This window comes from Pleurodeles waltl, chromosome 4_2 (assembly GCF_031143425.1).
Source record: "Pleurodeles waltl isolate 20211129_DDA chromosome 4_2, aPleWal1.hap1.20221129, whole genome shotgun sequence".
Taxonomy (NCBI): domain Eukaryota; kingdom Metazoa; phylum Chordata; class Amphibia; order Caudata; family Salamandridae; genus Pleurodeles; species Pleurodeles waltl.
In genome coordinates this window covers 972,364,736-972,386,031 of record NC_090443.1, presented here as the reverse complement: position 1 = coordinate 972,386,031, position 21,296 = coordinate 972,364,736, and the positions used below count along the sequence as shown (strand labels likewise).

The 21,296-nt window shown below is 46.8% G+C and overlaps 1 protein-coding gene across 1 annotated transcript in view; it reads left to right on the top strand.

Moving 5' to 3' along the window:
• Positions 1–21,296, top strand: part of BEST4 (bestrophin 4) — a 171,898-nt gene that overhangs the window by 58,957 nt on the left and 91,645 nt on the right. Inside the window, exons 6-7 of the mRNA XM_069232809.1 lie at positions 14,581–14,658; positions 18,763–18,915. Coding sequence (XP_069088910.1) covers positions 14,581–14,658; positions 18,763–18,915 — 231 coding nt within the window. The remainder of the gene's footprint in view (positions 1–14,580; positions 14,659–18,762; positions 18,916–21,296) is intronic.

Genomic DNA, 21,296 nt, shown 5'->3' with positions numbered 1-21,296 from the left:
ATAACGAATGCATGCCTTTTACATATAAAATCAAGGGAGTTTTAAAAGGCAAGACCATGAATGAATGAAAGTGATGGGCGTGACATAGGCGTGGTTCAACAGAAAGACAACAGGTCGGAAGCGCTTGTGCACTCAACCTAAAACATGAAGGCTCACTAGACCAGTGAACCTGGAAGTATTTTCCCAGGAAAAAAGTGCCCCAAATCAGGGAAAACCAAGAAAATCAGTGTACAGGGTTCGATTTTCTAAGTTACTCATCATTCTAAGTATTTCAACTAATATAGTCTCACAATGCAAAAATACCAAACTCCCCAGCACTTGGATTTGCCCAACAGGAAGTTCGCAGAAGGTTTTTAACAACAGGCTGATGATGAGTACTTCGGAGGTCAGTGAGGGTGAGCAGTCAAGCCTTCCCCTTGAGTGGTGATGCAAGAATAGAAACTCTGGTGCAAGACACATGGATAACATGAAATAGGGTGTCTCTGTTTGAAAATACCTCGCTGGCACTTCTAAGGCTGTCTAAAGATGGCCACATATCATCAACAATATTTAATGAGTGGGATCTATAGGTTGCAGCTGCACCTCATCAGCTGTCTTCTTGCTAAATCCTTGCAATATGTTTGGGAACCAGTGGTTAATTTGTGCCGGTAGATCCCGGAGGCACTTATTGTTGCGGACCAGGGCTTACTATCACCTGTCCATGCCCATCAAATTTGATGCTATTTCTTACCTCAGTTTAAGAATGGCTTGGAGAGAAGTTCATGCTCATGCATTTCACAACAAGCATATCTTCCTTTCTCAACCTTAGCCTGGCTGAGCACAGACATGCCTTACCAAGACCCAAACTTGTGAGTTTCAGATTAGCACACGTCAGGTCATTGTGCCATCCTGCCAGTTGTAATCTGGTCTACAGTCTACAGCATGCGGTTTCTAATAGCTGTGTGGACTAACTAAGATTGTTAGTACGCCTTTCAGCTTCCCACAGATTGCACAGGGAGGGGCACATTAGAGACGAAAAATAGACTTTTGGTAACTTGAATTTTCTTTGACCCACAAGAAAAACAATTTGCTTGTGAGCAAGTCTTCACATCATTACATGCTGCATGCATAACTGAAGTAATCACCAAATAAAGCATCTAAGTCGGACATGATAGGACGTGTTTCATTGTGGGAGTCACACAGATTGATCAAGACACTGCATAGGGCTTTTGCAACAATGGTGCCTGACAATGCTTAATTTGTATTAAAAAAAAAAGTGCATGGGCGCTTGTTAGGAGGCTGCTCTGGCTTGCTCCACCCTGCATAGCCAATGACAGCACTACCACAACCAATAACCACCAAACTCCTACAAGTGTGACAAATCAGACTATTCCAGGCTGCCCTAAAGCTCTTAGAAGGGTCTTAGCAGGAGGTATTACTTATTTTTAATATATTATATATTGTAGTGAATCCTAGTTTGTTCCTGGACCATTGCGGTCCACTCCAACCTGATGGTGCATACAAATACATCTTAGTTGCTGTTGATTGTTGTTCTAGATTCCTGTGAGTGTGGCCTCAGCGGTCGGCTGACGCTCAAACTGTTATTAAAGACTTGCTGATCTTTACCGGTACATATGCGGTTGTAGCATTCCATTCGGACCAGGGCCCTGCATTTGCCTCTAAGGCATTCAGGGACACCATGGACGACGGGTGTTGAACTCCATTACCCCTCACCATACTATCCCAAGGGAAGTTTGGTAGTGGAGAGGCAAAACCGTGATCTAAAGCAGTCCTTAACAGCTAGAGTATTAGGTTCTGGCTGCAGTTGGCTTCATCACCTATATGAGGTCCAGAGAGCACTGAACAATCTGCCAAGACGGTCCTTGGGGGGACACACTCCTTATGAGGTTCTCTTTGGGATACCTATGTATGTCCCAGATCTTGATGGCCCTGGTTTGGTGGCAGCAGGCACATCTTTTGACATACATGAACGTCTCACTGTCTTACAGGAGCTTCAGTAATTTTGTGATGATAAATATCCGCCAGTGCTGCCCATTTGGAATAAGGGATTTACCAACAACTTCCACTGCAAAGTCGGGGATCTGGTTCGTGAGAAGATCGCTGTGAAGAAGGAATTCGGTCCATTCTACAGAGCACTGGTCCCAGTCCTGGGAGTACAAGGTACCAGAACTGTCTTCACCACCACTGCCTGGTTCCAGAGCAAACAGATTAATTTCCATTGATGACGTCAAAGTTCACCATGTGGCCGATCCTGCACAGTAGACCCAGAGGTTTCTTTGGTAGTTCCCAATCCCCTCTCACTACCCAACAGGACATACCTCTTCAAAGTAGAATTAACAACACTACTTCAGACTACATAACAATGTCCAACAATGTTTCAAACAGCTCCTCGACCATGGGGAGGTTGGAAAATGATCTCTTGCTGATTCCATTTACCACATCAATAAAAGCACCTGTCCAAGATTTGGCTGTTTTTTACACCAACACTACACTAAACTATGACACCATCTACCATGCGCCTCCATGTGACGTGGATCAATCTACCAGTAATGCACCTGCTCCCGTATTTGCAGAGACTGCCTCTGGTTATTTCATCGACATTGATGACTTTTCTTCAGACTCATACACTCCAGTGGCTTAAAAATAACTATTTAATTCACCCATGTAACTATTTATGGTTCTGTTTGACATGTTTTGCATTGTTCCTATGGATTGGGTTCGTGACTGTGTTCTTTTTGCTTATAAACGGTCATTACCTTCCTTAACGCTCCTCAGTTGAGCTTGTGGATGAAGTCTTAGCTCCATATCATTCCTCACATAAGGTCTGAAGAGACTTGTCCCTTGTGAACATTTCAGCTGTGCCTATTCCTGATAGTATTGTGTGGGACAACGTTCCATTTGATTTATACGGGCCTACTGAGGTGATTCAAATTCCCTATGTATTCAAAATTTCTATGACAGATGTCATTACACCTGGTGTTGTATCTGATGATTGGGATGCCCAGACAGTTGATTCTATGTTAACTGAAATGAAGGACTATTCAGTGTTTGAAAGTGATGATATATATAGACAGAAAATGAATTATGGGGAAATGTTCTGTTATAATAACTGAGGACGTTACTACCTTCGCCGCGCTACTAGACACACACCAGTACTTAACTACACACAGTGAGAGCACTGTTCTACACCACCAGTAGGGAGCCCAAAACGCTATTTAGATAAGTTCACTTATTTGTCTGGGCATGACACAAAACATTTTGTGTTATATTATTTCAAGTTACCTCCTTCAAACATTAGGAAGATTTTGTTAACCGATACAAAGATGATTTATTCAGAGTCCTTTGTTTCCGGTCTCACAGTTGAAGGTTACGAATACTGGAAGAACACTGTTGATTTAAAAAGTGTATGGGAAACACAAGATTGGCAAATACAGGGTAGGGGAGCTTTATTTACAGCATGCCTGATTCCTGTGCAAATGATCTTTTTAAATTACACCATTCATCAGACATCCTGTCTGAGGTTAGCAAAAATGAAAGAAATGTACACGCCCAGTATCCCTACACCTGTGAAGTTTAATGATTGGCAATTCTTCTTGAATGTCACCAAGGAAGAGCTAGATGCAAAGGTTCAGGCTGGTACTTATAATTCTTCACTTTCCTGTCCCGGCGGGTGGTTCATTTAGCCGATGGACACCGATGGATGTCAGGCACCTTTTTTTTAATTCCTCAAGGGGTTTTAAAATCAGCCGGCCAGATCCTAGCTTTATCTTGGGTCAACACACAGGTATAGTTAGAACATATTGGGGGTCATTCCGACCCCGGCGGGCGGCGGGCACCGCCCGCCGGGCGGAGACCGCCAAAAGACCGTACCGCGGTCAAATGACCGCAGCGGTCATTTTGACTTTCCCGCTGGGCAGGCCGCCCGCCCGCCCAGCGGGAAAGCCCCAGCTACGATGAAGCCGGCTCCGAATGGAGCCGGCGGAGTTGCTGGTGTGCGACGGGTGCAGTGGCACCCGTCGCGATTTTCAGTGTCTGCTTTGGCATGGGCACTGCAGGGGCCTCCAGGGGCCCCAGGACACCCGTTCCCGCCAGCCTCTTCCTGGCGGTGTAAACCGCCAGGAACAGGCTGGCGGGAAGGGGGTCGGAATCCCCATGGCGGCGCTGCTTGCAGCGCCGCCGTGGAGGATTCCCTGGAGCAGGGGAAAACCGGCGGGAAACCGGCGGTTTCCCTTTTCTGACCGCGGCTTTACCGCCGCGGTCAGAATTGCCCCTGAAGCACCGCCAGCCTGTTGGCGGTGCTTCCTCCGTCCCCGGCCCTGGCGGTCCATGACCGCCAGGGTCAGAATGACCCCCATAGTGTGGGTAAACTGTGCCAACAATGGGTACAGTCTAACACGTTAGCCGCAGTTAAATAACATCTTAACACTCTTTCTGAAGATGTAGACTTGCAGGACTTTTTGCTAGGTCCTAGAAAACCACGCTCTAAAAGATTCATATATGCTATGTATAATGAGATCTGGAAGATTTCTCAGATCAAGGCTGCTACGCACTTAAGGCAAATGGATAGAGAAAACGTAGATAAGGGTTTAGCTGTTGTCGATAATGGCATGAACACTTTGTGCAACAGAATTTACTCACTGACAAACATAGGGGCATATTTATACTCCGTTTGTGCCGAATTTGCGTCGTTTTTTTCGACGCAAATTCAACGCAAAACTAACTCCATATTTATACTTTGGCGTTAGACGCGTCTAGCGCCAAAGTTCATGGAGTTAGCATCATTTTTTTGCGTGAACACCTTCCTTGCGTTAATGATATGCAAGGTAGGCGTTCCCGTCTTAAAAAATGACTCCGATGCATATGCGTCGTATTTATACTCCCGGGCAAAAATGACGCCCGGGAGTGGGCGGGTCTAAAAGACCCGCATTAGCGCCGGATTTTAGCGCCTGGGTCAGGGCAGGCGTTAAGGGACCTGTGGGCTCAGAATGAGCCCAGAGGTGCCCTCCCCTGCCCCCAGGGACACCCCCTGCCACCCTTGCCCACCCCAGGAGGACACCCAAGGATGGAGGGACCCACCCCAGGGACATTAAGGTAAGTCCAGGTAAGTTTTTTTTTTTTTTTTTTTTGTGGCATAGGGGGGCCTGATTTGTGCCCCCCTACATGCCACTATGCCCAATGACCATGCCCAGGGGACAGAAGTCCCCTGGGCATGGCCATTGGGCAAGGGGGCATGACTCCTGTCTTTGCTAAGACAGGAGTCATTTCAATGGGGGATGGGCGTCGTAAAAAAATGGCGCAAATCGGGTTGTGGCGATTTTTTTGCCTCAGCCTGACTTGCACCATTTGTGGACGCCCATACGCCATTTTCCCCCTACGCCGGCGCTGCCTGGTGTACGTCGGTTTTTTTAACGCACACCAGACAGCGCCGGCGGCTAACGCCGGCTAACGTCATTGAATAAATATGGCGCCCGCATGGCGCTTCAGAATGGCGTTAGCCGGCGCTAATTTTTTTGGCGCAAAACTGCGTTAGCGCAGTTTGGCGTCAAAAAGTATAAATATGGCCCATAGTGTCATCTGTGATAGATGTCATTCAGACAGACATGTCCTGTTTATATCATGGACAAAGTCAGCTGCGTTCCATCATGCAGTTAGGTTGGACGTTACAGACATTGAAAAAAGGCTAAGTTCCATGGGAATACATTAACGGTAGTGAATTGTTCACTACTTTTAATTTATCCAAAGAACAGCAGACAACGGCTAAAAAGGAAGCAAGTTTCACCATGCTTCATATAGAGAAGTTAGAAAAGCTGTCTTTCACATTTGCAGAGAGTCCTTCACAGTATGGTTCTTAACTGGCATCATTAAATGCCCATTTCCACTTTTCGTTTTTCGAAATATCTGAAACATCTTGCTGTAGGCAGGTACGAGCAACTGGGTGATAGCTATATTAAAGAAGAGTGGGAGTTGCCCTTTGATTATGTGTCTGAACGGCAAAACAGAGGTCTTTCTTAGCGGAAGAGAATGTGAGACTACTTTTAGTCATTCAATGATTTGCAAGCAGGTGTCCCTTCACGGCCTTTGCAATGCGGGGTCGCAAACTTGGCCTGTTTTCTGATGGGTACTCCCATCCCCTTGATTCGACCGGCATTTCATGTGCTTTCGAATGGAAGTTATGTGGTGCTGAGCGACCAAAGCTGTTGCGGTATGCGGCCAGGAATTGCCTACGCAACTTCAGTCTCTAAAATCGTTACGTGTTGTGGACAAGTTTTATTCTCCCCCATACAAGAGATAAAAGTGTCAGACATGTGGCCTCATGTTGATACTATTAATGTAAATTATGACAAGCTGAGCAGACTAAAGGTGCTACTGTTTCAAAAACAGGTCGCGTTGACATCAGCTAGAGAGATGTATGCTCTGCAGATTGCAAGATCATCAGCCGAGATACAATCCCTATTAAATACCAACTTCCCCAAGTACTTTTTAACGCCTCGAGCACTGTCGGGATTGTCCATTTCTTTAAGGCTGTTGGGTCTGGATTCGTGTCCATCTTCCAGACTGTCTTCAGAGTCATCCCATCCGCCATCCATTCACTCTTTTCAAGTGTGTTTGGCGGCTTTCCAATTATTTTGGCATTGATTGGCGGGATACTGCTGCTATTTCTTCTGATTAGCAGTGGTTGTGCTTTTTCAGCTACACAGAGTAATGGAGCCGCTGCCACCAGCTCAACTGTGCCGTGATCGCATGGTTCAGATCTTTGATGCTTCCTTGCTGGTGGAATTGGAGCATGATTGGTCATTGTCATTTCGACCACTCCTATGGTGCGTGCAACCAGTCTTTCGCTGTGTATGGTGCCTCTTTGAACATTTGCCTACAGTGTGTCTTGTTGTTACGCCAGTGCCTCCTGTGGCCCAAGATCTGCTGATGTCCCCGATAAGGCTTCATTCACGGTCGTGCCCCTTCAGACTAAGGCTGATTCGCAAGGACTCTTATGAGCTTTCCTTTCTCACCGAGTTGGCTCGTTACACTATGGAGGATGGCACTACTGCAGGTGCACCTGCACAAGAGACTACTACGCACTACTGCTCCGTGGACAAATCTGCCCATCCTGTGATCGATCTAACATCTGACGTTGTGGCCTCTTTCTTGGGGTCCTTTCCATTCAGTGTCTCAGGTGATACTCTTCAGGAACATGACTATTGTAAATAAATTGATGATTGGCTTATTATGCCAAATTCAAAGTATACATTTATTGTCCTTACTTTGGCCTGCTGTGCTTGTCATGGTCGACATATCTCTTGATATGTTTTTAGCTATTGATTTTAACATGTTTTTAAGAGGATTTCGTAGCCAGTTTCTATGCTTTTAGCTTTTAGTCCAGAGCATTTTTAGCATTTGGATTCATTCACCTTCGGTGGCATCCAGATATGGCGTCATACTTGTTACAGCAATGGGGAGGGTGTAGTGAATCCTAGTTTGTTTTAATGGGATACAGGAGTTAGCTTAGCCTATGGCTTGCAGGCTTGTGCCCCTGTCACCCAGTGACTTTTCCCCTACTTAGCTTACTCTGTTTTAGCGCATTTATTTAATTAATTATTTTAAGATGGCTGCCTTGTTTTGACTTAGGCCCATGTTTTAGTTTGCATTATCAGTTTCCCCGCATTAAGGCGTCAAGATCAGGCGACAAAGACAAACAAACTGTAGGTGTTCACTTTAGGTACTTTCCCTTTTCATGCTTTCGAGGGAATTATTTATATTAATTACCATCCCAAGCATGCCTTGTTATCTATTGTTTGGGAACAAACCTACTTCAGGGGTCCAAGTAGATCTGTATAAATACTCCTGACTGTATCAGACAGTCAAAGGGATTACGACCACATGCCATCGCTGCACGCCACTTTGACGCTGATCCAGTCTTCTTGTCTCTACGGAGTCTGAGCTAGAGACCTCATTCCAAGGTACCAGGGGTTGGGGGCTCTTCTCATGGACATGGCATTGGCAGATTGAGATTTAACATACCTAACTCTCTTCTAGGTTAGAGGTTAGGCCTACCATGCGAGGGTATTAGGACATATCACACTTCATGTTATTTCATGATATTGCAAGATGGTGGGGGTCTTTCTATTAATGACTGTTGTCTTTACCATTCTGTTTCTTTCACTGTTCATTATCCTAATTGCAGTCCATGCAACTTTTCGCAGATTGCAGTTTTACTAAAATAAAACCTATTGAAACTTTACTGCATCTTCTTCATTGCCTGTGTGTGATTGAGACATGTTGTATCTATGTCTAACCACGACGCTCCCTGAGATGTCACACTCTTGAGTCCATGTGCAAAGGCTGCCACAAATCACCTTTGACTGTTTTTTTTTTTTTGGTGAGGTACTGCTTGTGAGCCGTAAGGATTGGGACGACAGTTGAGTTTTGTTGTAGGATTGGCATAGTTGCCTACAAACATAAGTACTGTCATCCTTAAACCAGCAGTCTTGCCTAGAGCAAGGGTCCAACTACGACAATATTAACATCTTTTGTTTTGCTAATTTCAAAATTAGTCATACACCGCCAACATGTGCTGGACTGTCATAAGTGCTGGTGTTAAAAATTAAGTGCCAGTGCCCAGCACTGAAAACCACTGGCTCAAACTAAGCACTGTTGCCGAGGTCAACTATGAGCTGAGCCCTTAGCAGGCAGCATCAGTAGGACAAACTCTAGGCTAGGATGAGATTCCTGAACCCCCTAGTGATCTTCAGGCCACAAACATTTATGTTCCCCAGCAGAGAGCTACCTGTAAATACAACCAGTGTGCGAATCACGGTGGGGTTGGAGAGGGTGTTTGCTCTCCACAGTGTCACTCGTTCATGGGCTTGCCTTTCAAAAATCATTTGTTATCATTAGTAAATACTTTGGCCCATATTTATACTTTTTGACGCAAAACTGCGCCAACGCAGTTTTGCGTCAAAAAAATGAGCGCCGGCTAACGCCATTCTGAAGCACTATGCGGGCGCCGTATTTATTAAATGACGTTAGCCGGCGTTAGCCACCGGCGCAGTCTGGTGTGCGTTATAAAAAAAGGACGTACACCAGGCAGCGCCGGCATAGGGGGAAAATGGCGTATGGGCGTCCACAAATGGTGCAAGTCAGGCTGAGGCAAAAAAATCGCCACAACCCGATTTGCGCCATTTTTTTCCGACGCCCATCCCCCATTGAAATGACTCCTGTCTTAGCAAAGACAGGAGTCATGCCCCCTTGCCCAATGGCCATGCCCAGGGGACTTCTGTCCCCTGTGCATGGCCATTGGGCATAGTGGCATGTAGGGGGCACAAATCAGGCCCCCCTATGCCACAAAAAATAATAAAAAATAATACCTACCTGGACTTACCTTAATGTCCATGGGGTGGGTCCCTCCAGCCTTGGGTGTCCTCCTGGGGTGGGCAAGGGTGGCAGGGGGTGTCCCTGGGGGCAGGGGAGGGCACCTCTGGGCTCATTCTGAGCCCACAGGTCCCTTAACGCCTGCCCTGACCCAGGTGCTAAAATCCGGCGCAAATGCGGGTTTTTTAGACCCGCCCACTCCCGGGCGTCATTTTTGCCCGGGAGTATAAATCCGACGCAATAGCATCGGAGTCATTTTTTAAGACGGGAACGCCTACCTTGCATATCATTAACGCAAGGAAGGTGTTCACGCAAAAAAATGACGCTAACTCCATGAACTTTGGCGCTAGACGCGTCTAACGCCAAAGTATAAATATGGAGTTAGTTTTGCGTCTAATTTGCGTCGAAAAAAACGACGCAAATTCAGCGCAAACGGAGTATAAATATGCCCCTTTATGTTTGTCCCTCCTTGGGGCAGTTTTGTTACCACCTTGGTCATCAACTCTGTTACATGGATAATTGCATGTTTGCCGATATGTTTGACTGCAAAAAGGAACTTCCTTTTCCTTTTGTGTGTCTCCTGTATTCTCATGCCCATAGCGGCCGTGGTGCTTTGATTCGCTCGCTTATGTCAACTGTTTTACTTTTCATTTTCAATTTACATGGCAAAAAAAAGTCCAGTTAGGAATTTACAACGCTGATAGCTCTAACTCAAGCAAACACGAGACCCATTGCATTGCAAATGCTTGTCTTTGCTTCCATTTAGCCCACTGCTTCCTTGTCACATCGGGTCAACCAGTATTGTCTGTAATTTGGAACTGTACAGTCCAGATGATATTCAGTGCACACAAGTACCAAAACAGCCCAGTCACACTGAATGTCACACTTTTCATGGACATTCATTGTTCCCATAGTCTAGGTGTGTGATGGGCAAATGTAATAAAAAATTGTGCTGTAAAATGCACTATTGACCACATTCTTCACATTTTTTAGGGGAGAGGCCCCTATAACCTGTGCCACGGAAGGTGCTGGGAGCGATTTGGCTTTGGGGGATGGCCAAGCAGACAGCAAGCAGTGTCTGTGTTGGTCATGGGTATGGCCATCTAAGAAATGCTTGGAGCACCTCTACTTTTTCTTTTTTTTAAATCAAGCACTCCATGGGCCATATTTATACTTTTTGACGCAAAACTGCGCTAACGCAGTTTTGCGCCAAAAAAATTAGCGCCGGCTAACGCCATTCTGAAGCGCCATGCAGGCGCCGTATTTAATCAATGACGTTAGCCGGCGTTAGCCGCCGGCGCTGCCTGGTGTGCGTGGAAAAAAACGACGTACACCAGGCAGCGCCGGCGTAGGGGGATATGGGGCTTGGGCGGCAAGAAATGGGGCAAGTCAGGTTGAGGCAAATTTTTCGCCTCAACCCGATTTGCACCATTTTTTTTCACTCCCAACCCCCATAGAAATGACTCCTGTCTTAGCAAAGACAGGAGTCATGCCCCCTTGCCCAATGGCCATGCCCAGGGGACTTCTGTCCCCTGGGCATGGTCATTGGGCATAGTGGCATGTAGGGGGGCACAAATCAGGCCCCCCTATGCCACAAAAAAAAAAAAAAACACTTACCTGAACTTACCTTAATGTCCCTGGGATGGGTCCCTCCAGCCTTGGGTGTCCTCCTGGGGTGGGCAAGGGTGACAGGGGGTGTCCCTGGGGGCATGGGAGGGCACCTCTGGGCTCCTTCAGAGTCCACAGGTCCCTTAACGCCTGTCTTTTGCAGGCGCTAAAAAACGGCGCAAAAGCGGCCGTACGTCATTTTTTTTTACCCGCCCACTCCCGAGCGTGAATTTTGCCCGGGAGTATAAATCCGACACACATGCCTCGGAGTCGATTTTTTAGACGGGAACGCCTACCTTGCATATAATTAACGCAAAGTAGGTGTCCACGCTAAAAAATGACGCAAACTCCATGGACTTTGGCGCTAGACGCGTCTAACGCCAAAGTATAAATATGGAGTTAGTTTTGCGTTGAAATTGCGTCCAAAAAAATGACGCAATTCCGGCGCAAACGGAGTATAAATATGCCCCCATATGTGAGCTACACTTGTGTCCTTTCTGATTTCTGAAGAAACCGTCTTCTATGTTAGATCCCGAGGCTTCATGAGATTGTAGTCCAAGCTCTCCTCTCCTCTGTTTCCCGGTGATGAACACATCTTTCAGCGATGCAACAAAATCAGGACATGGTCACCTAGGCATGTCTGGCCCACTTACAACCTCCCTACCTTTGCTAACCTGGTCCTCTATTGGTTTATGCATTTTACTGAATGATATAGTCTACATATCTTCCACTAATACCTCCAGGCAGTACATAGTACAGAACTTCAACATGGTGGTCGCCTGGCATTTGGTATTGGGAAGCACACTGTCTGACCCTGACAGAAATCTTTATATGTGCTTCTGCACTTACCCACCTCACGCCTTCTACTTTTTGTTTTTTTGAACATACACTGCTATTTCACCTGCCATACTGAACCTGATATAAAGGTAAGGTTTGGATTTTAGAGCACTGTTAATGGTTATTTTTTGGAACTTTCTTTTTCAATGTTTGAGGATTTAGGGGCATATTTAAGAAAAGTGGCACAGCACACAGTGCAGCACCACTTTTCTTGCACCCTTACCGCCCTCTACCGCCCTCTACCGCCCTCTACCGCCACCATGTGTGAGCCATATTTAAAATACAGCACTCCATGGCGCAGGTTAGGGGCAATAGTATCATTTTTTATGACGCTATTGATGTATTCTGCAGGAGTAGTGCCAAAATGTTGGCTCTACTCCTACAGAGTACATAGGGGCCCATTGTAAACAATGGTGTGCCCCTTTTTATTGCCTGCTATGAGCAGGCGCTAAAAGTGCCGGACAAAAATGACACAAGGAAATCTGTTAGATTTCCTTGCGCCATTTTTTCGCCCCCCCACCCCCAACGGGGGAATGCCCCCTTTGCATTCATTATGCCTGGCGCAGGCTTAATGTAGCACAAAGGGTTACAAAGTGGTGCAATGCATGCATTGCACCCCTTTGTAAATATGGCACAGGGATTTTGGCCTCTTTGGGCCACAAAGTGTAAAAAATATATATATATATTATGCTACTGTGGTGCAAGGAGGACTTTTAAATGTGCCCCTTAATGTTGTAAATAGTCCCATTCAGTTTCTAGTAGCATTCATATGTTTAAGTAATCAGTCCCTTTTCGTCATAAAAAGAGGCAGACAGTGGTAGTAGTTTGATATGGAGTACAGTCAAGTGGACATACTGGGATGTGTTAAGGCAGTGGTTCTTAACCTGTGGTCCAGAGACCCCTGGGGGTCTGCGAAGGCTACACAAGGAGTCCACAACTGCTTAGAACATTACAGAATATTAACTGGTTAGTAAAGTATATATACATAAGCAAAATATACCACAGAACATTTTAATACGTTCTGTAAATATGAAGGTATTTGAAACTGGAGGCTAAAAAGTTTTTAAAGGGTTGCTTTGCTTTTGCACCACGCAATGGGGTGCAAAAGCGATGGAATTCTTAAAGTGCGATTTATCAAGCCACCTTGCGTGGCCCTAAGTTTCTTGATAAATCCAGACTAGTGCAACACAGCGCAAATCACTGTGTTGTGTTACTCTGCCCCAGTGAGCTGTCCCATGAGTGGTATGTGGATGTTTCCACAAAACAGCCATGGATTTTGAAGCATCCCCACATTTACCACAAGTGGCAAATCTGGGAATGCACCAAAACTGCTACCCCTCCCCAGGTGAGGTGTAACGAGAAGAAATATGCTTATTTGTCCTCGTTTTTGTCTCTTTCTATGTGTGCTGCATTCTTCAGCACACATAGAAAAAGGAAACTGCCTCAGGGGATTGTTTTTGTGCAGGAAGATACACCTTCCTGCACAAAAACAATCCTGTTTACAATGCAGGCACTCTTGCTCCATGGTGGAAGGGTGCCTGCCTTGGCACTAGGGAGAACACTGTGTGCCAGTGCTGGGAAAAGGCAGGAATGCATCGTATAGTGTTAGATACAGTGCATTCACGCAGTGGCGGCCGGCATTCTTTCACACACACATGCACACACATCATTTAACACTCATCAACATTCAAACATACACGCACGAATCAAACATTCATTTAAAAAGATCGCACACACACTTGCCTTCAGCCTCAGAGGTCCCAGGAGGGTTGGGACTGCTGCCTTCCCTCACTGTGTGAGGGAAGGCAGCAGTCCCAACTTCGTCACAGAGTGGGATGGGGTCAGTGAGACTGCTGATCCCACCCCACTCTGTGACGAAGTGTCACTGATTGACACTAGTCCTGGGCGCTTCAGGGCTTAAACCTGAAGCACCCAGGTCGAAGTCAATGGGTGACGCTTCCCTCGTCACCCGGGAGAGGGCCTCGAGGCACCTTTTCTGAGCCGAGGAGGTCACGCCCAAAGGAGCTGTGACCTCTTCAGCCCAGCAAAGTTCAGCTCAGGCAGCCAGGAGTCCGCGCAAACCGCACATATCTGCTCCTGGCTGCCTGACTTGAACATGAAGAGTGTCTGTCAGGCTGACCTTTGTTCAGCCTGACCGGCATTCTTCATGTGGTGCAAAATGTGGGAGGGGTGTGGCCCCTCCGCCCTAAAGGACGGGCCGCGCCTGCATTCACGTCCTTTCGCGTGACACGACACAGTACAGCAAGGGGACTTGCACTGCTTGACTTTTTGGTAAATGTGCCAGTAAGTTAGTATCCCCAGATTGATTTGTGCAAGCAGTGCAAGAGTATCAAAAAGAATATAATATGGACGATGGGTGGCCTCAATTGAATTTAGAAATACTCCAACCTTCCTATGAAAATTAAAATTTTGTTTTTTTATATTTGCTTGATGAATGCTTGTTTCTGTATTTTTGTGTATTGTTTTGTTGTTCAAATCCTCAAAATTGCTTAGGACAGGGTCTCAGAATTCAAATAATGACTCGGCGGTATGGGGTCACAGATTCCAATAATGATTCAGTGGATATCCCCAGATTCCAATAATGATTGTGTGGGGGTTCCCAGAAGTTAAAAGGTTCAGAGCCCCTGTGTTAGGACATTAGAGTCATTGATGGTCTTCATCTGTATAGTGAATAGCCTTGCAAGTTAATGCACACGTTGATGGCATTTCCTCCTCAATTCCTCATCCTTTCTTTTTTGGCCCTGGCAGGAGCTGAATAAGTATCGGGCAAAATGTAGCATGCTGTTCCATTACGACTGGATCAGTATCCCACTGGTGTACACACAGGTACGTGCCTTCCTCTTTCCTCCATCCATCTCTGTTTCTAGAACCTAAAGCTGAGAAACCACCCAAGAAACCTCAACATTCTCCATTTTGGGGCACTTCCCGCAACACACAATTTAATAAAACGGTGACACTGGATAGGCCAGTCGCTTGTCATGGTACGGAAGTGCAGGACTGTAACATCTCATCTTTGTAGATCCAACGCCTTGGTAACTGAGAGTGAGTTGTACAGAAAACTATGGCAGCTGAGAACCAATATACCGCACCACCGGTGAGTCCTTAGAAGTATCTATACCTGCTGCCCACCTCTATAAAGTTAGCCACCCAAAACGTTTTAATAAGATAGAGGCAACACATAAGCAAAAGTATGGATAGGTGCATTTACAAAAACCAATCAGTAAGATTCTTGTTGCAGAATTAATATCAACACGTGAGAAGGGCAGCAATCATCCACTTGGACCACTGTAGGACACAGTCTGCTGTGCTTATGGGACATCCTGGTTGGGGTAACCCTTCCCGTGCACGGCATAAGCCAATGACGCTGCAACTTAACATGCATCAAACAGAACTGAGAAGTAGATACCTATAACAGTAGTATTAAGTTGTTATGCAAACACTGAATATTGGATTTATTACGGACTTTATAACTCAGGAGTGTCCTACAGTAACCCTGCACATGTGCTTATATTAATTCTGTTTGGATACTTTGGGACCTGGACTGTTTTGTTCAGGTTTACAACGGGGGTTCTTGTGGTCAGGTGGAGAGACGGGGTGGCAAGGAAGAGGGGTGTCCTTAGGGTAGGGAGTGACACAAGATGGCGGAGTGCAACAAGGGCTTTTTGTTTACCTTGCACATGTAAATGTTTCTAAATATCTTGCTGTTAAATTTCTCTATGAACAAGGAGTGTGGCATATTTTCCTGTTTAGGAAAACAAATGAGTGATACTTGCAATGCTTGTGCTCGTCTCAGCCACTGGTAATTGATATGCCCACATTTCATGCCATCATTTTTTGCTCCCTCTTCCCCGACAGGCAGGGAGCAAACTTCCGCATGTTGCCTGCACACACTGCCTGCCCGCGCTGATCGGAAATAAAAGCAACCCCAGGCCTGTTTCAGCCTGGTTGAGACGCGTGTCCCCTTAGCTGTCGCCATAATGGTATTCTTGCATGCACTTGTAGGTTTGCAGGAAACTGGCAGGTACAACAGTTTAATGTAAATCTGAAAAGTTGCTTTTGTGCTTTAGAACATTTAGGTAAAATCCTTATTCCTGCTCCCATGTAGTGGCCCCAGCAGTGCAGTAAAATATTTAGCATAAACAGTTCATTTTATTTTTCAGGACATAGGTGGTCATTACGACCTCAGCGGTCTTTTCCGAAGACCGCCGAGGGACCGCCGTACGGAAGACCGCCAGTGCTGGCAGTCTTCCGCACGGGCCATTATGACCGTTGGCAGCGCTCCGTCCTTTTACGGACGGAGAGCCGCCAACAGCCATACTGGCGGCAGGCGGGGAAGTGGAGGTAGCTCCACCTCCACCGCCACGCCAACAGAACACCGCCCTGCGAATCACGTCCTGTGATTCGCTGTGGCGGTGTTCTGTTGGCGCGGTGGTGTCGGCAGAGCTGCCCCCATAGGTCCCGTTCCCTCCCGGAGGATCACCGGAACAGGTAAGGTGATCGTCCGTTAGGGAAGGGGGGTGGGAGGTGTAGTGTGTTGTGTGCATGCATGGGGGTGTGCGTGTGTGTATGTTGAGGGGGCGTGTGAGTGCGTGCATGAATGCGGGGGTGTTGTGTGTATGTGAATGAGTGCGTGCATGAATGCGGGGGTGTTGTGTGTATGTGAATGAGTGTGTGTATGCCTGCGTGCGTGTATGTGTGTATGTGTGTAGAAATGTTGGGGATCGGGGTGGGGAGGGGGGTCCTGCCACCTTTGGGGGGTGGCAGGGGTGGGGGGGGGTAGGGGAGGGAGTCAGGGTGGGGGTGACCCCTATCAGTGCCAGGGAAGGGATTCCCTGGCACTGATAGAGCTTACCGCCATGGATTTCATGGCGGTCCCAAACCGCATGAAATCCATGGCGGTAAGCCGGGTCAGGCGGGTTTTGATACCGCCGGCGGTATAGTGACGACCGCCGGGCTGGAGACCCAGGTCTCCAGCCCGGCGGTCGTCTCCGCCCTGGCGGGCGGAACGGTGAAGCGGCGGTTGGCCATGGCGGTAACCGCCATGGTCAAAATCTCATTTTTTAGACCGCCTGCCTGTTGGCGGTCTTACCGCCGCTTCACCGCCGTCCGCCAGGGTCGAAATGACCCCCATAATGTTTAGACGAGAGGGGACTGAAGAGCTGGTCTCCCCTTTGTTGACACAGTAGTTGGGTGTTGTGCTCTGGAAGTTGCTTTTCACAGTGTCATAAACAATATGGCTGATGCCCATTTCTACATCTTCTCAGAAGAAGGAGAAACATTTCAAGCACAACACGCCTCACCTGCTTCCCACATTACTAAAGTGATTGAGGGCAGACTTTGAGAACAGTGCTGCAGCTTTGTGCCTCAGCACCATGGGCTGAAAAGGCAGTGGGTGGCACCGGCCTGGCTGTGCCGTGCCTTCTGCCACGACTACTGTGGGATAGAACATCATTTGGTGGCTCTGGCTACACTTTACACATCCTGGCAGAAGCAGGTGCCAGACATCAAGATGTATTATTATAGATATATACAGGCCCAAATTTAAGAAAGGTGGTGCTGCAATAAATGCAGCGTCACTTTTCTTGCGACCCCCCCAATGCCACTCTGTTTGCACCGTATTAAACGTAGAGTGCACCATGGCGCATCTTAGGGACAATAGCATCAAAAATAATTACGCTATTGTACTGTGCAGGATTAGCGCCAACAATTTTGGCGCCAATCCTGCAAAGTACATTGAGGCCCATTATAAATAATGATGTCCCCCTTTTAACGCCTGCTCTGTGCAGGCGCTTAAAATAGCATCTAAAAATGGTGCAGTGGAATCTCATAGAGCAGGTATTAAAAGGGGACACACCATTATTTACAATGGGCCCCTATGTACTTTGCAGGAGTAGCGCCAACCTTTTGGCGCTACTCCTGCAGAGTACACCAAGTGTCATAAAAAATGACACTATTGCTCCCTACCATGCACCATAGTGCATAGTATTTGAAATACAGCGCATTACGAGCCCCGTAGGGTGCCAATGCATCACTTTTTGTAAAGCACCAGAGGCACATAGTGCATGTCCATACCTACACAAGGCCATGTAAAGACAGTTTACGTGGCTTTTCCTGGCCTTGTAGATATGGTGTATGGAAACACAGCGCACGTCGCTGCGTTGCCTTACACTGTGTCACGAGGCATTCCATGGGCGTTGCAGTGGGTTTTCCCCATGCGTTGGTTTTCCCCATGCATTTTGAAGCATTCCAAGATTTACAAGATTCTGTAAACCTGGGAATTTGTCAAACTGTACGCATTCCCAGAGCAGGCACAACAAGGAGAAATATCTTTATTTCTCCTCAGTGTTTCCTCTTTCTATATGTGCTGCATTATGCAGCACACATAGAAAGAGGAAAATGCGTCCCATGATTGTCTTTGTCACGGAAGGTGTTCCTTCCTGTACAAAAACAATCCTGCCAAAAATGCAGACACCCTTGCACTGTGGTGCCAGGGTGCCTGCTTTGGTGCTAGGCAGCAATTTGTGCGCCAGCACAGGGGGAAAGGACAGATATGCACTGTATCTTGTAAATGCAGTGCATTTCTGCCCTTCTCCTGTGGCGCAGGGCAGTGCAACAAGGTCACTTGCTGCGCTACCCTTCGCCACGGGGCTTGTTAACATGCCCCACAACGTGATAGAGTAAATCTCCCTTTCCCTAGACTAAAATCTGAACTGGCAGCTCCTAAAAGTAAGAATGTTGCATTTAATCAGCTATTTACATAGAGATACTTGAAGTATATGAGCTACCCTTGCCTAGATCTGTGAACTTATGCGACAATATTATTTCATTTTGATTAGCAACGTTCTGTGAATTTACTAGTGGCCATCTCTGAGGCTGATCCTACAAGCAGTGACAATGGGTATATAACTCACCTCATATCACTCCTCACAGGTCGTCACCATTGCTGTCTATTCCTTCTTTGCGTTCTGTCTGATTGGGCGCCAGTTCCTGGATCCACGCCAAGGCTACAAAGGACATGACATTGACATGTACGTGCCCATCTTTACCCTGCTCCAGTTCTTCTTTTACTCTGGATGGCTGAAGGTGAGTACATGCGTAAATCCATTCCAAGGGGCAAAATAACAGCACAGTTCTGTAAATAAACTTGCCTGCTAATGTTGTGGGATAGGACTTGTGGCAGGACTCTGTGATACTTGGAAATCCTCTAAATGTTTTAGTTTGGATTTTTGTATTAGTAGTAATGTCTTACCTAATATGGTGAAAGTTTCCAGAAGTATATACTGTTCTCCCCTCCTCTCAATCATTCTACGCACCCCAGCATACCTGAATCCCCACTTTTGATCAGTTGTATTTCCTATGATTCGACCTGTAATTTACTGTACTACCAAAGTAATTCTGTTACTGTATAACATGATTTATGCACTGCTCTCCTTATAATTGACAATTATTGTAAACATAGCCAAAACAATCAAGGGGCTCTTTTAGGGGCACCTTAACACTTCAGGTGATTTAAAGAACTGGATAAGTTGGCACCTGAGGTTGTGTCAGTAGAGGGACAGTACACCTGAAATGAATCTCCACTGAGTTAAGAAAATAGCACTGTGGCACGGCTCAATGATATGTTATGTTTCTTTGAGAGGGCTCCCATCTTGGCGTGAAGGAATATTCAAATATAATGTGATTATAAAAATGATCCAATGCTGGAGAACTACATTGGTTCTCGCTGTAAAGTTTCAGATGGATTCATGGAGTCTAACCCCAGAGTGAAGCTAGTTCTATTGACTCTTGTTTGCGGATATTTGTCAAATGATAAATGAACAGACGCCTTGCTGAGAAAACCTGCGCTACCCAAATGTATTATTTGATGGAATAGACAATAGCATTCTGAATCTCAAACTACAACCGAAGGCTTCCCTTGAAAATCCTGGAACAATCAGAATCGGGAGACAGAAGCTGACAGGATGGGCTCTGGTTGAAGAGATGAATGAATGAGCACCCGAGAAGGCAGCTCCCATTGATCTATGTCCTGTCTCGGCCAAGGACATTTAGGGCCATATTTATACTTTTTGACGCAAAACTGCGCTAACGCAGTTTTGCGTCAAAAAAATTAGCGCCGGCTAACGCCATTCTGAAGCGCCATGCGGGCGCCGTATTTAATCAATGACGTTAGCCGCGTTAGCCGCCGGCGCTGCCTGGTGTGCGTGGAAAAAAACAACGTACACCAGGCAGCGCCGGCGTAGGGGGATATGGGGCTTGGGCGTCAAAAAATGGGGCAAGTCAGGTTGAGGCAAATTTTTCGCCTCAACCCGATTTGCGCCATTTTTTTCGACTCCCAACCCCCATAGAAATGACTCCTGTCTTAGCAAAGACAGGAGTCATGCCCCCTTGCCCAATGGCCATGCCCAGGGGACTACTGTCCCCTGGGCATGGTCATTGGGCATAGTGGCATGTAGGGGGGCACAAATCAGGCCCCCCTATGCCACACAAAAAATGACTTACCTGAACTTACCTTAATGTCCCTGGGATGGGTCCCTCCAGCCTTGGGTGTCCTCCTGGGGTGGGCAAGGGTGACAGGGGGTGTCCCTGGGGGCATGGGAGGGCACCTCTGGGCTCCTTCAGAGCCCACAGGTCCCTTAATGCCTGCCTTTTGCAGGCGCTAAAAAACGGCGCAAAAGCGGCCGTACGTCATTTTTTTTGACCCGCCCACTCCCGGGCGTGAATTTTGCCCGGGAGTGTAAATACGGCGCACATGCCTCGGAGTCAATTTTTTAGACGTGAACGCCTACCTTGCATCTCATTAACGCAAAGTAGGTGTCCACGCTAAAAAATGACGCAAACTCCATGGACTTTGGCGCTAGACGCGTCTAACGCCAAAGTATAAATATGGAGTTAGTTTTGCGTTGGAATTGCGTAAAAAAAAACGACGCAATTCCGGCGCAAACGGAGTATAAATATGCCCCTTAGTCGCCAACTTTTTCCTATAAGAGCGATTAAATGTGCCATAGGATTATTTTCACAACAATTGTCCTACACTGAATTATGTTCCTAAGGTCTATTGTGGTCCAAGAGTTGTGTGTCAGGCTGGCAGTGAGAAGCTCAGAGTGTTCATTGTTCAATCTGTCATGTCCTTTTGGAGGCAGAGGAAGGTATCACCTTACCTGCAGCAAAGTCAGGCTCTGGCAAAGGAGCAGTTCAGCTTACCAGAGGCGTAGCAGGCTATCAGAGCTGGATGGTACATTCAAAAGGGCGCAACGGATTATCAGTGGTTCCATCCTTAAAGAAAGACACATGGCCTAGTCCAGTGGTGAGAGTAAGGCAATAGGGAGCAGTACACTAAAGGCTCCAAAAGTGGATCTGTGATGCAACTTTTGAGGTCAGGTTGCGGTAGGCAGATGGGAAGAGAAAAATTACAGGACGGTCCATACCACTTCAGATCACAGCGACCAACAAGGAGAAAATGCATA